Source organism: Pecten maximus, chromosome 16, assembly GCF_902652985.1.
Source record: "Pecten maximus chromosome 16, xPecMax1.1, whole genome shotgun sequence".
Classification (NCBI taxonomy): Eukaryota; Metazoa; Mollusca; class Bivalvia; order Pectinida; family Pectinidae; genus Pecten; species Pecten maximus.
In genome coordinates, this window is record NC_047030.1 from 1318915 (window position 1) to 1332763 (window position 13849).

At 37.0% G+C, this 13849-nt stretch overlaps 1 protein-coding gene across 7 annotated transcripts in view; it reads left to right on the forward strand.

The window, feature by feature from the left end:
• The window catches only part of LOC117345258, a 125289-nt gene that overhangs the window by 86334 nt on the left and 25106 nt on the right, over positions 1-13849 (forward strand). For 4 of the 7 annotated variants that reach the window (XM_033908292.1, XM_033908299.1, XM_033908296.1 and 1 more), the window contains 5 exons: positions 1117-1294; positions 2409-2441; positions 9341-9352; positions 11793-11949; positions 12337-12479. In XM_033908292.1, coding sequence (XP_033764183.1) covers positions 1117-1294; positions 2409-2441; positions 9341-9352; positions 11793-11949; positions 12337-12479 — 523 coding nt within the window. The remainder of the gene's footprint in view (positions 1-1116; positions 1295-2408; positions 2442-9340; positions 9353-11792; positions 11950-12336; positions 12480-13849) is intronic. The other 3 variants (XM_033908295.1, XM_033908297.1, XM_033908298.1) reach the window with 3 other exon arrangements.

Sequence of the window (13849 nt, forward strand, 5' to 3'; positions counted from 1 at the left end):
CGATCTAATTAGGTTCCCATTGACAATCTTGTCCAACAGGACAGGAGTAAGTGATTTAACGATCTAATTAGGTTCCCATTGACAATCTTGTCCTACAGGACAGGAGTAAGTGTTTTACCGATCTAATTAGGTTCCCATTGACAATCTTGTCCTACAGGACAGGAGTAAGTGATTTAACGATCTAATTAGGTTACCATTGACAATCTTGTCCTACAGGACAGGAGTAAGTGATGTAACAATCTAATTAGGTTCCCATTGACAGTCTTGTCCTACAGGACAGGAGTAAGTAATTTAACGATCTAATTAGGTTCCCATTGACAATCTTGTCCTACAGGACAGGAGTAAGTGATTTAACGATCTAATTAGGTTCCCATTGACAGTCTTGTCCTACAGGATAGGAGTAAGTGATTTAACGATCTAATTAGGTTCCCATTGACAATCTTGTCCAACAGGACAGGAGTAAGTGATTTAACGATCTAATTAGGTTCCCATTGACAATCTTGTCCTACAGGACAGGAGTAAGTGTTTTAACGATCTAATTAGGTTCCCATTGACAGTCTTGTCCTACAGGATAGGAGTAAGTGATTTAACGATCTAATTAGGTTCCCATTGACAATCTTGTCCAACAGGACAGGAGTAAGTGATTTAACGATCTAATTAGGTTCCCATTGACAATCTTGTCCTACAGGACAGGAGTAAGTGATTTAACGATCTAATTAGGTTCCCATTGACAATCTTGACCTACAGGACAGGAGTAAGTGATTTAACCATCTAATTAGGTTCCCATTGAAAATCATGTCTATCTCACTGATTGATCCTCTCACCATTATCCCAAAAGTAGGTCGCTGTGATCTCTACACTCATCACTGGTTTAGGTGTTGATGCTTTCCATCAAACCTGCAAATAAAATTATTGTACAAATGTTTCAAAATTCTTAGAATCTAAAAAGTTTTATGATGTCAGAATAAGAATTCACTCCTTTATCTCCTATATTGGCAGTTAGTTTTTCTGAATTCAACATAAATGTTCAGGGGTACAGAATCAAGTCTTCAAAATTTATTCTCTTCACAAACAAAAAACTGAATCTTAATATGTTGAATTATTTCTCTCATCTAGGGGAGGCAAACGTCCACTAGAAAAGAAACTGTCGTCTATGTACATGAAGTCCACGGATGTAGCTAGTGCCCCTGATAGAGGTCAGACAAACCTGAAATCAACAGTCCCGTTACAAGATATCATGATGTTCCAGTCTCAGTACCAGAACACAGCCGATGACAATATGTACCTCGATCTGGTTAGTATACATTTCTATTAACCCCACATAAACAATTATTGACCTCAGTTAAATATTTTATATTCTGGTTTGTTAAAATGTACCTGAAATGAGTGTCTTGATAAATATTGTGTGTCAAATGTGTCTCATGAGGAAAGTGTGTCTTAATAAGATATATGTCTCATGAGGAAAGTGTGTCTTAATAAGATATGTGTCTCGAGAGGAAAAGTGTGTCTTAATAAGATATGTGTCTCGAGAGGAAAGTGTGTCTTAATAAGATATATATCTCGTGAGGAAAAGTGTGTCATAACAAATATGTGTCTCATGAGGAAAGTGTGTCTTAATAAGATATGTGTCTCGAGAGGAAAGTGTGTCTTGATAAATGTGTGTCTTGAGAGGAAAGTGTGTCTTGATAAATGTCTCGTGAGGAAGGTGTGTCTAATAAATATGTATCTCGAGACAAAAGTGTGTCTAATAAATATGTATCTCATGAGGAAAGTGTGTCTTAATAAGATATGTGTCTCGAGAGGAAAGTGTGTCTTAATAAGATATGTGTCTCGTGAGGAAAGTGTGTCTTAATAATATATGTGTCTCGTGAGGAAAGTGCGTCTTATAAATGTGTGTTTCGAGAGGAAAGTGTGCCTTTATGAATATGTGTCTCGAGAGAAAAGTGTGTCTTTATTAATATGTATAATAAATGTGTCTTGAGAGGAAAGTGTGTCATAATAAGATATGTGTCTCGAGAGGAAAGTGTGTCTTAATAAGATATATGTCTCGTGAGGAAAGTGTGTCTTAACAATAAATTGTATCTTTATTCGCTATGTCTCAGAAGTAAATGTCTACATGTCTTGCCTCACTGAGACAATCTATGTCAGAGGAATGCTTTGTTACTGTCTGAGAGAGACAATCTATGTCAGAGGAATGCTTTGTTACTGTCTGAGAGAGACAATCTATGTCAGAGGAATGCTTTGTTACTGTCTGAGATAGTAGACGATTGGTCCAAATTTAAACAAAATTGTCACTTTGAATAATGAGATTTGAAAAGAAAAATAAAGAAATCAACAGAACCTAAAAATGAGAGAAAAAGCAAAATGTGAATTTTTGTGTTAAAATAAGTTTTATCATATCACTACAGAAAAGGATAAAGTGTTTACACCCCGTAGTACAGGTAAGTCAGGAATGTCAGAATAGATAACTTACATCGGTCCAAACCTGATCCAAACCTAATCACCTATTTCACCAATATCGGTCCAAACCTGATCCAAACCTAATCACCTATTTCACCAGTTCTTCCTCACATCCCAGTATATCTCCTACAGCACCTCATGTAGCACCAGGCAAAATTATCCAAACAAAAATTTTGAAATTACTTTCATTTAAATTTGTAACAAACAAAAAATCAGTTTGAAAGATTAAACTTTCTTACCTTGTTTTCTATAAGGTAGAACATGAATTTTAAATTGAATTATTTAAATATATTCAATTTTTGTTATCTTTCTTTGAAAATTAATGAAAGAAGTGTTTTGTGTGCTCATATCAAATGAGGTACTGGATTTATAAAAGAATAAAAAGATGTTCTTGGTGGGTCTATTGTAACAGAGAAATCCATTCTATATGTTTTCAGAAAATTTCCTGAATACTTAATTGGGATAGGATTTCTTTCGCTTATGATATCCAAAAGGAATTTCTTAATTAGATTGCATCAACTGCATGAGTCAGGGTCACAATCAACAGATCGCATGCCTTGAGGAATGTGTGACCTTGACCCATGAGTCAAGGTCACAATCAACAGATCACATGCCTTGAGGAATGTGTGCCCTTGACCCATGAGTCATGGTCACAATCAACAGATCGCATGCCTTGAGGAATGTGTGACCTTGACCCATGAGTCAAGGTCACAATCAACAGATCACATGCCTTGAGGAATGTGTGCCCTTGACCCATGAGTCAAGGTCACAATCAACAGATCGCATGCCTTGAGGAATGTGTGCCCTTGACCCATGAGTCAAGGTCACAATCAACAGATCGCATGCCTTGAGCAATGTGTGACCTTGACCCATGAGTCAAGGTCACAATCAACAGATCACATGCATTGAGCAATGTGTGACCTTGACCCATGAGTCAAGGTCACAACCAACAGATCGCATGCCTTGAGGAATCCAATGTGTGACCTTGACCCATGACGCAGAATGAATTGAGTGCATTGCATAATATTTCTTGTCCAGTAACATTGAACCTGTCATCCAATGTCCAAACAATCACTCTATAACCAAGTGTTACTTTTGGAGTTACTGAATTTTTTCTCCCACATTTTTTTTCTGGATTTTCATTCTTGTTATATAGTATTTATATTAATCAAAATAAATAAGTATAACATCAAAACAAATTGATTAATGATTATAAGAATAATGAGAGTTTCCAGAGAGAGAGAAATTTGTGTTTGTTTTGTTTTTCCCTTTGTTTGAATTTTATTTATTTGCTGTCGTTAACGGTTATTACTGACACACATTACCCATAAGAAAAATCATTTTGATTTAACAATTTTGAAGGAGTTATTTCCCTTTGTTAATTTTGATATTTTAATCTGATGTAGAGATATTTTCGCTCAGCTTTTGACCGATCTTTTTGAAACTTGGGAGGATTTATTTATAAGTGAATGAACAATCCTTTTGTCACATAGGGGCCGCAATAGCTCAGTCAGTTAGAGTGCAGGCCACATAACCTCAGGTGATGGGGCCGTGATAGCTCAGTCAGTTAGAGTGCAGGCCACATAACCTCAGATGAGAGGGCCGTGATAGCTCAGTCAGTTAGAGTGCAGGCCACATAACCTCAGGTGATGGGGCCACAATAGCTCAGTCAATTAGACTGCAGGCCACATAACCTCAGGTGATGTGGCTGTGATAGCTCAGTGAGGTAGTCACCAACTACTACAATGAGGCCCCCCTGGCTGTTCAAGGGACGATAAACCCAGCCACCAAACAAACAAATCTTGTCAATTTTCCACATTTGATGTGTTTCAATACAGGAATCGGTTACTGTGGTATTGGACAATCTTCCGCCTTCATGCAAAGATTATAATGAGGGTTTAACTGTTTAATGATGATTTTATACAGCACGCCTCCTCTGTAGATAGTGGACAAGAAAATGGTCTTACAGACAGAGTTTGTTTGGCATGATAGACTTTTGTAGATTGATGATAGAAAAAAGGATTTCTCTTGCTATCTCTGTATTAAATCTTATGTGTTGACTTTCAATTCTGAGATGCTAGTACAGCTAATTTTGTGATTTTACTAATCGTAATGTGTGTTTTTTGTGTTGTATACTTGTAACTAACTCTTAGATTAGCTTCTTAATTGCTGCCATTATCGTACGATGGAAAAAATCTGAGCTAATTCGGAAAATCAAATGGAAATTATGGTTAAAGGGAAGCGTCTCCCGTGATCGATCTCGGAGACTGATCGTTATTCATCAATCTGCAGACCAAAACATAGATACACTGCCATTATATAGTAACATTTCTTGGGACCATTTCAAAAGGTTGTTATAGACAGGTTTTTTTGTGTGTCTCCATCGACATATGGGTATCACTGATTGGTATTGGCTGTGGCCTCCACACAGAAGTTCCCTGCAACAACTTAAGTTTCTTTTGGCTAATCAAACTCAAAGTTAATGCAAATCTTCCTTACCAAAAGTGCAAGCTTTGAATTGCTTTTTAGGTCCAAAGATCAAAGGTCAAGGTCACTGTTACTATAAATAGAAAATTTGTTTCTTTGTGATAAATCAATTTTCTTTGTGACCATGAAACTATTTTTATGCTTTTTTTCCTTACCTAAGTACTTGCATGAAATTTTTATTTTACTGGTCCAAATGTCAGAGATCAAGGTCACTGTTACTATAATAAAATCTGTTTCCGTGCAATATCTGTTGTAATCGGCCATCTAGTTATGCCCTCTCCTCAACTAAATAATGCCCTCTCCTCACCTTGGTAATTCCCTCTCCTCAACTTTTTAACACCCTCTCCTCAACTTGATAGCGCCCTTTCCTCAACAATAGGCACCCTCCTAAACTTAGTTATGCCCTCTCCTCAACTTGATAGCGCCCTCTCCTCAACTTAGTTATGCCCTCTCCTCAACTTGATAGCGCCCTCTCCTCAACTTAATAATGCCCTTTCCTCAACTTATTTACACCCTCTACTAAACTCAGTTATGCCCTCTCCTCAACTTAATAATGCCCTCTCCTCAACTTAGTAATACCCTCTCCTCACCTTAATAGTGCCCCCTCCTCAACTTAATAATGTCCTCTTCTCACCTTATTAATACCCTCTTCTCACCTTATTAATACCCTCTCCTCACCTTATTAATACCCTCTCCTCACCTTAGTAATGCCCTCTCCGTAACTTAATAGCGCCCCGTTCTCACCTTGATATCACCCTCTCCTCAACTTAACAATGCCCTCTCCTCAACTCAATAATGCCCTCTCCTCAACTTAGTAATACCCTCTCCTCACCTTAATAGTGCCCTCTCCTCAACTTAATAGCTCCATCTCCTCAATTTAATAGCGCCCTCTCCTTAACTTAGTAATGTCCTCTCCTCACCTTAATACTGCCCTCTCCTTACATTAGTTATGCCCTTTCCTCAACTTAGTAACGCCCTCACCTCAACTTAGTTATGCCCACTCCTCAACTTAGTTATGCCCTCTCCTTAACTTAGCTATGCCCTCTCCTCAACTTAGTTATGCCCACTCCTCAACTTAGCTATGCCCTCTCCTCAACTTAGTTATGCCCACTCCTCAACTTAGTTATGCCCTCTCCTTAACTTAGCTATGCCCTCTCCTCAACTTAGTAATGCCCTCTCCTTAACTTAGTTATGCCCTCTCCTCAACTTAGTTATGCCCACTCCTCAACTTAGTTATGCCCTCTCCTTAACTTAGCTATGCCCTCTCCTCAACTTAGTAATGCCCTCTCCTTAACTTAGCTATGCCCTCTCCTCAACTTAGTAATGCCCTCTCCTTAACTTAGCTATGCCCTCTCCGCAACTTATCAATGCCCTATCCTCAATACATGTGTTGCATATTTACAAACTGGACAGTAGAGAATTTATATTATCCAATTATTGTAGAAACAGTTAAAGAAAAGGCTATTTAAACAAAAACCTGTGTAAAGGCCACATGTAAAACAAATACCTGCATATAAAAGCCATCTGTATACCAAAAACCTGTGAATAAAGGCCACATACCAAAAACCAGTGTATAAAGGCCACATACCAAAACCTGTCTATAAAGGCCACATACCAAAACCTGTCTATAAAGGCTGCATGTATAAACAAATCCTTAATTCCTTGATCGGTCACTTGCATCAACAAATACCTGTCTATAATGGACATTTGTATAAACAAATCACCTGTCTATAATGGACATTTGTATAAACAAATACCTGTCTATAATGAACATTTGAATAAACAAATACCTGTCTATAATGGACATTTGTATAAACAAATACCTGTCTATAATGGACATTTGTATAAACAAATACCTGTCTATAATGGACATTTGAATAAACAAATACCTGTCTATAATGGACATTTGAATAAACAAATACCTGTCTATAATGGATATTTGTATAAACAAATACCTGTCTATAATGGACATTTGTATAAACAAATACCTGTCTATAATGGACATTTGTATAAACAAATACCTGTCTATAATGGACATTTGTATAACAAATACCTGTCTATTATGGACATTTGTTTCTCTCATATCTCGCCATGTTGGATAGAGTTTGCCCATGTAAGATAGCTATGTAAGATAAATCTATCTTACATAGCATTTCACGCGCGCGGATTAATCTGCGTTCAAGGGGGACAACTCTCACAACGTCGTCTGCTTGTGTTCACATCCGACAGTCCTTATCATCGGTGTCGGTTTTGAAACGTTGGACTTAACTATAAAAATACATACATTCTTAGATAAATATATATCATATCAGCAGTAAATCAATAGGGCTACACGGTTAAACGATTAGACATTTCATCTGAGCGAACATATAACTCCGTTACTGTAACAAACAGTTAGACTACGCCTAACGTTACAGGCCTGTTGTAACAGTTACAGTACAATACAGACTTGCCTACCCGACAGATTTGTCATTTGTCATTAAAAACATGTAAACACACACAATCACCTGGCAATGACAGGAAGTAAAATAAAAGCCATACATAAAAAAATATAAAAAAGAAAATGTCAAACGTCACAACCTATGAAATAGTTCCGTTTGCGTCAGCAGGGGGCCCTGGAATTTGTTTACTCTACGGTACTGTCAGTAACTGTTAGGCCTACTCAGTAACCTGTGTATTTGGAAGTTGGGAATTGGCTCTTAAATGAACGAACATTCGGTAAAAATGACACCCCTCGATGTTCATATAAAAAATATTTATTTCAATTGTAACTCAGAGTCTATATTTGTGTAGAGTAACCATGAAAACTAACTGCCATCCTAGCCTTTCAATATGATCATCGTTAGCCTATCGACTGACCTACCTTCGTCATTCCATCAAGACAACCGGTTAAACACATATAATCCTATGTCACAGAAAAGATCGAATACTCGTATAGAGTCACTGTTCGCTGGTTCACACACGAAGTTGCCAAAATCACAGTGAATTTAAAATTACCAGCCACGAAACATTGCCGCGTCATGGCGATCGAGATCGACATCACTCTCATTGAACTATGAATGGAATTCCAATGACAGTCGTGACGTCATGCAGTGACGTAGTATTTTATAAAAAAAAATTTGACTTGACATTTAAAAGTACAGTGTGTTCTGTGAAATGATTAAATATGTCGAGCTGCAAATCAAATTATATGTGAAGTTGGGAAACTCATTTCAGCGTTGGCTTTCAGTATTGTTGATAGAACTTCTTTTTCTCGGATGTTGACAATTTGATCACGGCCACGTAAAAGTCGGTCAAGTTACGGTAATTTTTATCGGCGAATTGTTCATTCGTTCATCACTTAACCACAAAATGAATGAAATTTGTGTGCAAACACTGTTTGCTAAAAATAGGGTATGATCTTTCAGAATATCACAAGTATATTTAGTAAAAATGTCAAATAAAGAAATTAAAAAATTGAAGAAAATGGATGGCTGAGGGACACTTTCGCCAGAAATTCGGTAATGATATGAGAGAAAAAGACTCTTTCATTATGTGTGTATGTAGGATAGGGATATTCCACCCTCGGGATCACAAAATGTGGTAAAACCCCCGGCAAGCCTCGGGTTTCACCACATTTTGTGACCCCTCGGGTGGAATGTCCCTATCCTACATATACACATATGAAAGAGTCTTATAATAAACAAATACCTGTCTATAAAGGCCATTCATATTAACACAAATACCTGTCTATAATGGACATTTGTATAACAAATACCTGTCTATAATGGACATTTGTATAAACAAATACCTGTCTATAATGGACATTTGTATAAACAAATACCTGTCTATAAAGGCCATTCATATTAACACAAATACCTGTCTATAATGGACATTTGTATAAACAAATACCTGTCTATAATGGACATTTGTATAAACAAATACCTGTCTATAATGGACATTTGTATAAACAAATACCTTTCTATAATGGACATTTGAATAAACAAATACCTGTCTATAAAGGCCATTCATATTAACACAAAACCTGTGTAAATTACATGTGTATAAATAAAAAATCTATGTTTAAGTGAATCGCTATCTTTCTTTTTATTTCTCTTCCTTTACAGCATTAAATTGCCTTTTTAACATAAGTCTGACTCTGGTTGTAAATTTTAGTAAAAGGACCAATATTGTCTTTGTTATAAAAGGATTCAATTTCATAAGAAATCAGGTTGTTATAGAAGGATGAGGGGAGGTAACTCCAGTGAAATTATAAACATTTTGTATCAACATGATTAATAATTACAGTTGATGTTTAGATCTTTAATCAGCCATACTTTCAGCAAAAATAAATAAATGAAGACATAAAGATGATGAACTCTGATAGTGACAGAAAATTATATAAATGTTTCAGAGATATGACTTAGTAAGTAACGGTTGTTTAATTGTCTGAGAGAATGACCTCCTCTACTACAGTTTCTGCTGTTAAAAGTTCTATTTTTCACAAGGTTTTAACTTTACATCCAGCAAATTAATTGCGATTTGTGAGAATTATGAAGTCCTGAATGTAATATATTGAAGGAATAAATTTCAGAAATATGCATGAGCTTGATTGATCTGATATATATCAATTGTTGGTTTGTTGACGATGGTTCATGTGAACATGAGCTTGTCTGTTCTAATATATATCAATTGTTGGTTTGTTGACGATGGTTCACGTGAATGCGAGCTTGTCTGTTCTAATATATATCAATTGTTGGTTTGTTGACGATGGTTCACGTGAATGCGACCTTTCTACTGGTTTCCTATTACTGTACGTCGATAGTGAACTCGACCTTTCTACTGGTTTCCTATTACTGTACGTCGATAGTGAACACGACCTTTCTACTGGTTTCCTATTACTGTACGTCGATAGTGAACTCGACCTTTCTACTGGTTTTCTATTACTGTACGTCGATAGTGAACTCGACCTTTCTACTGGTTTCCTATTACTGTACGTCGATAGTGAATGCGACCTTTCTACTGGTTTCCTATTACTGTACGTCGATAGTGAACTCGACCTTTCTACTGGTTTCCTATTACTGTACGTCGATAGTGAACTCGACCTTTCTACTGGTTTCCTATTACTGTACGTCGATAGTGAATGCGACCTTTCTACTGGTTTCCTATTACTGTACGTCGATAGTGAACGCGACCTTTCTACTGGTTTCCTATTGCTGTGTGTCGATAGACTAGCCTCCTCGTGTCCCCATCTATATCATTCTCAGCTTTGTACTTTCACATTTTCTCGGCTGTATCTGGGAAGGTATGCCAGATTGAGTATGTGTCACTTTTTAGTGTAGGAACCATGTTTATTAACTCTTATAAGGCCTTGTGATGTTTGTATACCAAATAAAAATCCAACTGTCTATTGTCAACCGTAATGAAACTTGTCATATTATAGTAGCACAAAGCTTATAAATTAGATTGCTTTGACCTTCAATTTCTGTTAATGAAGTAATTATTGATATTATCTAATGTCACAGTATGCCGGCATATATTCTAACTCAAAAATAAAGTTCACAAAATTATTCCTATGATCCAAATCATTGTTTAGAACGGTAAGGGATGCTGAGGCATTTCATCTTTGGATCACCAGAATACGCCTAATGTCAAGGTCACAGCTGTCACATTGATGTCAAAGGTCAAATTCATTGTCTGTGCCATAGATTTGTCTTATTCATGAAATTAATTTGATGAAATTTCATCATGGATATATCTTATATGTAAGATTGGAAGATTGTAAGTTGCCCACCAAGTGTGAGCCAGTATATCTTAGCCTAAGGTCACATTGAGGTCAGAGGTCAAAGGTCAAACTAGCTTGTGTAAAGTGACCAGTAACTGTCCAGTATTTACAACTCTCCCTCCATATGTAAAGTGGAAGTCATTGTTTTACAGTAATTTGACTTATAGTTCTATTTCATTTTAATCTTTTTCATTTTAATTTTTATGTGCGAAATGCATGTCTGTGACAATGATTTTTAGGGCCGTAATCCATCAATTTGACTTATTTTTCTTGTTGATTCTTTATTTGATTTTTTTCTTTACTTCAAAATAATACTTGTTTGTTTGAAAGTTCACCTTGAACACATACACAATAGACAGCAAAAATTGATTTTGCTGGTCAAGGTCATATGGATGTTGAATTGGGAGGCCGATACAGCTCTTCCCTCAAACAGCTGTCTCCTTTTAAATTACCTAAAGAATTAAGATATCCTAGATAATATAAAAGTGAACAAGCTTACTTACATCTCCTCCTGTCTGCCTGTACTCGTGAATTATCACAGACCTGATCTACTTGGTGGATAACATTTTCAGAATGCCAACTCTATGCATTTTGTCTTCTCTATAAACACTTGGCTGTTCACAATCTCCAGTACTTGTGTCTGTGCCCTGTCGGGCTCCGTCGGGCTACTTGTGATGTAAATGTGTAATTAGCAGGGGAAAAGTGAAGGATGCTACACAATGTTACGTGAATTTTAAAGTTTTGTGTCTTGAATGAATCATTTCAAATTATTGAGCTTTATAGAAAACATAACAGTTATATTGTTAACAGGAATATCTATCTATATATTTTTTTTTTTGCAAATATTTGTTGTGTAATATTCATTGGATTATTTTGTGTAACCTTGTTTCATTGGACAAATATTTTGTGTGACCTTATTTCATTGGATGAATATTTTGTGTAACCTTGTTTCATTGGATGAATATTTTGTGTAACCTTGTTTCATTGGATGAATATTTTGTGTAACCTTGTTTCATTGGATGAATATTTTTTGTAACCTTGTTTCATTGGATGAATATTCTTTACCTTTGAATGTTTAAAGGAGGATGAGGACCAGTTGTACGGAACGCTCGGGGAGCGCTACACACCAAAAATCCACGCTGCAGAGCCTCTCTATCAATATTACCACAAAGACATGGCGTCTCGCGCCAGCAAGAAATGTACAGTGATGCATGCGCAAAGTGACGATGAAGAAGATGGTATGTTACTTTAGATAACTGAAAAATTATATCTTTATCTTTACCATATTTATCCTATGAAAAGCCCATGTCTGATAATAAGCCCGCCAATGTCTATTGCAGGTCTGAATCAGTAAAGGATTGTTCAAGGTCAAAGGTCAAATCAGTGCACATTTTACAATTTTTGTCTTGACAATAACTTCTGAACTGTTAAATCTGTGTTGATGAAACTTAGAAGACACTTGCATCACCTAATGCCAATTGTGCATTGCACTGTTGTTAGGGTACTGTGACCTTGACCTCAAGGTGAAAGGTCAAATAAGTGTGAATTTTACAGTAATTGTCAAACAAAATATACATACTTGTGTGACATGTTACATAATAAAATAGAGTTATGTCCCTTGGCAGATGAAAGGATCTATGAGGCATTAGATGATGTAATAGAATCTCCAGTTGAAACAAAAGCAGACCGAGTTAAGACATCAACATTGGAGATGTTTACCAAGAAATCGGGGACTGCAATGAGAGCTCTGTGGTGTGAAATGCCGGAGGTATGAATACATCTAATTCTTTTTCATCATCAAATGTCCATCCGTAATTAATCCTTGTTATTGCTATTTTCCAGAGGGATATTCCTCAGACTTCGTGTGTAGGTTTCCCTTGGTCCCTAGTTGTCTCTGTTCAATTTAGAGTTTTGATCAGAAAAACAAAAAGGCCGATAGGCAGCTATTTTGAATTTTATGAATTGAAGATTGTTATCGCTGTTTCTTTAAAAGTACAGGAGGGATATTCCTGAAGCTTCACATGTAAATTTTCCTTGTACTTGTCCTTGTAAATGTGCCAATTCAATTTAGATTTTTGACACATAAAAAACAGGTGGCCATCTTGGATTTTGAGAATTGAAGTGTTTTGTTTTTGTTTTTATTTTTTGTTTGTTTTTTTGTTGTTGTTTTTTTAGCTCACCTGGACCGAAGGTCCGGTGAGCTTATGCCATGGTGCAGCGTCCGGCGTACGGCGTCCGTCCGTCAACATTTGCTTCAAATCGCTACTAGTCAAAAAGTTCTTAATGGATTTTGACCAAATTTGGTCAAAACATCCTTGGCAGAAGGGGAACAGATTTTGCATAAATGGTGACTCTGACCCCCAAGGGGCCTGAGGGGCGGGGCCCAATAGGGGAAATTGAGGCAATTCCTTTAAATCGCTACTAGTCATAAAGTTATGAATGGATTTGAACCCAATTTGGTCAGAAACATCCTTTGGGAAAGGGGAACAGATTTTGCATAAACGGTGACTCTGACCCCCAAGGGGCCAAAGGGGCGGGGCCTAATGGGGAAATAGAGGTAATTCCTTCAAATCGCTACTAGTCATAAAGTTATGAATGGATTTGAACCCAATTTAGTCAGAAACATCCTTTGGAGAAGGGGAACAGATTTTGCATAAATGGTGACTCTGACCCCCAAGGGGCCAAAGGGGCGGGGCCTAATGGGGAAATAGAGGTTATTCCTTCAAATCGCTACTAGTCATAAAGTTATGAATGGATTTGAACCCAATTTGGTCAGAAACATCCTTTGGGAAAGGGGAACAGATTTTGCATAAATAGTGACTCTGACCCCCAAGGGGCCAAAGGGACGGGGCCTAATGGGAAATAGAAGTAATTCCTTCAAATCGCTACTAGTCATAAAGTTATGAATGGATTTGAACCCAATTTGGTCAGAAACATCCTTTGGGAAGGGGAACAGATTTTGCATAAATGGTTACTCTGACCCCCAAGAGGCCAAAGGGGCGGGCCCATTAGGGGAAATAGAGGTAATTCCTTCAAATCGCTACTAGTCATAAAGTTATGAATGGATTTGAACCCAATTTGGTCAGAAACATCCTTCAGGAAAGGGGAACAGATTTTGCATAATGGTTACTCTGACCC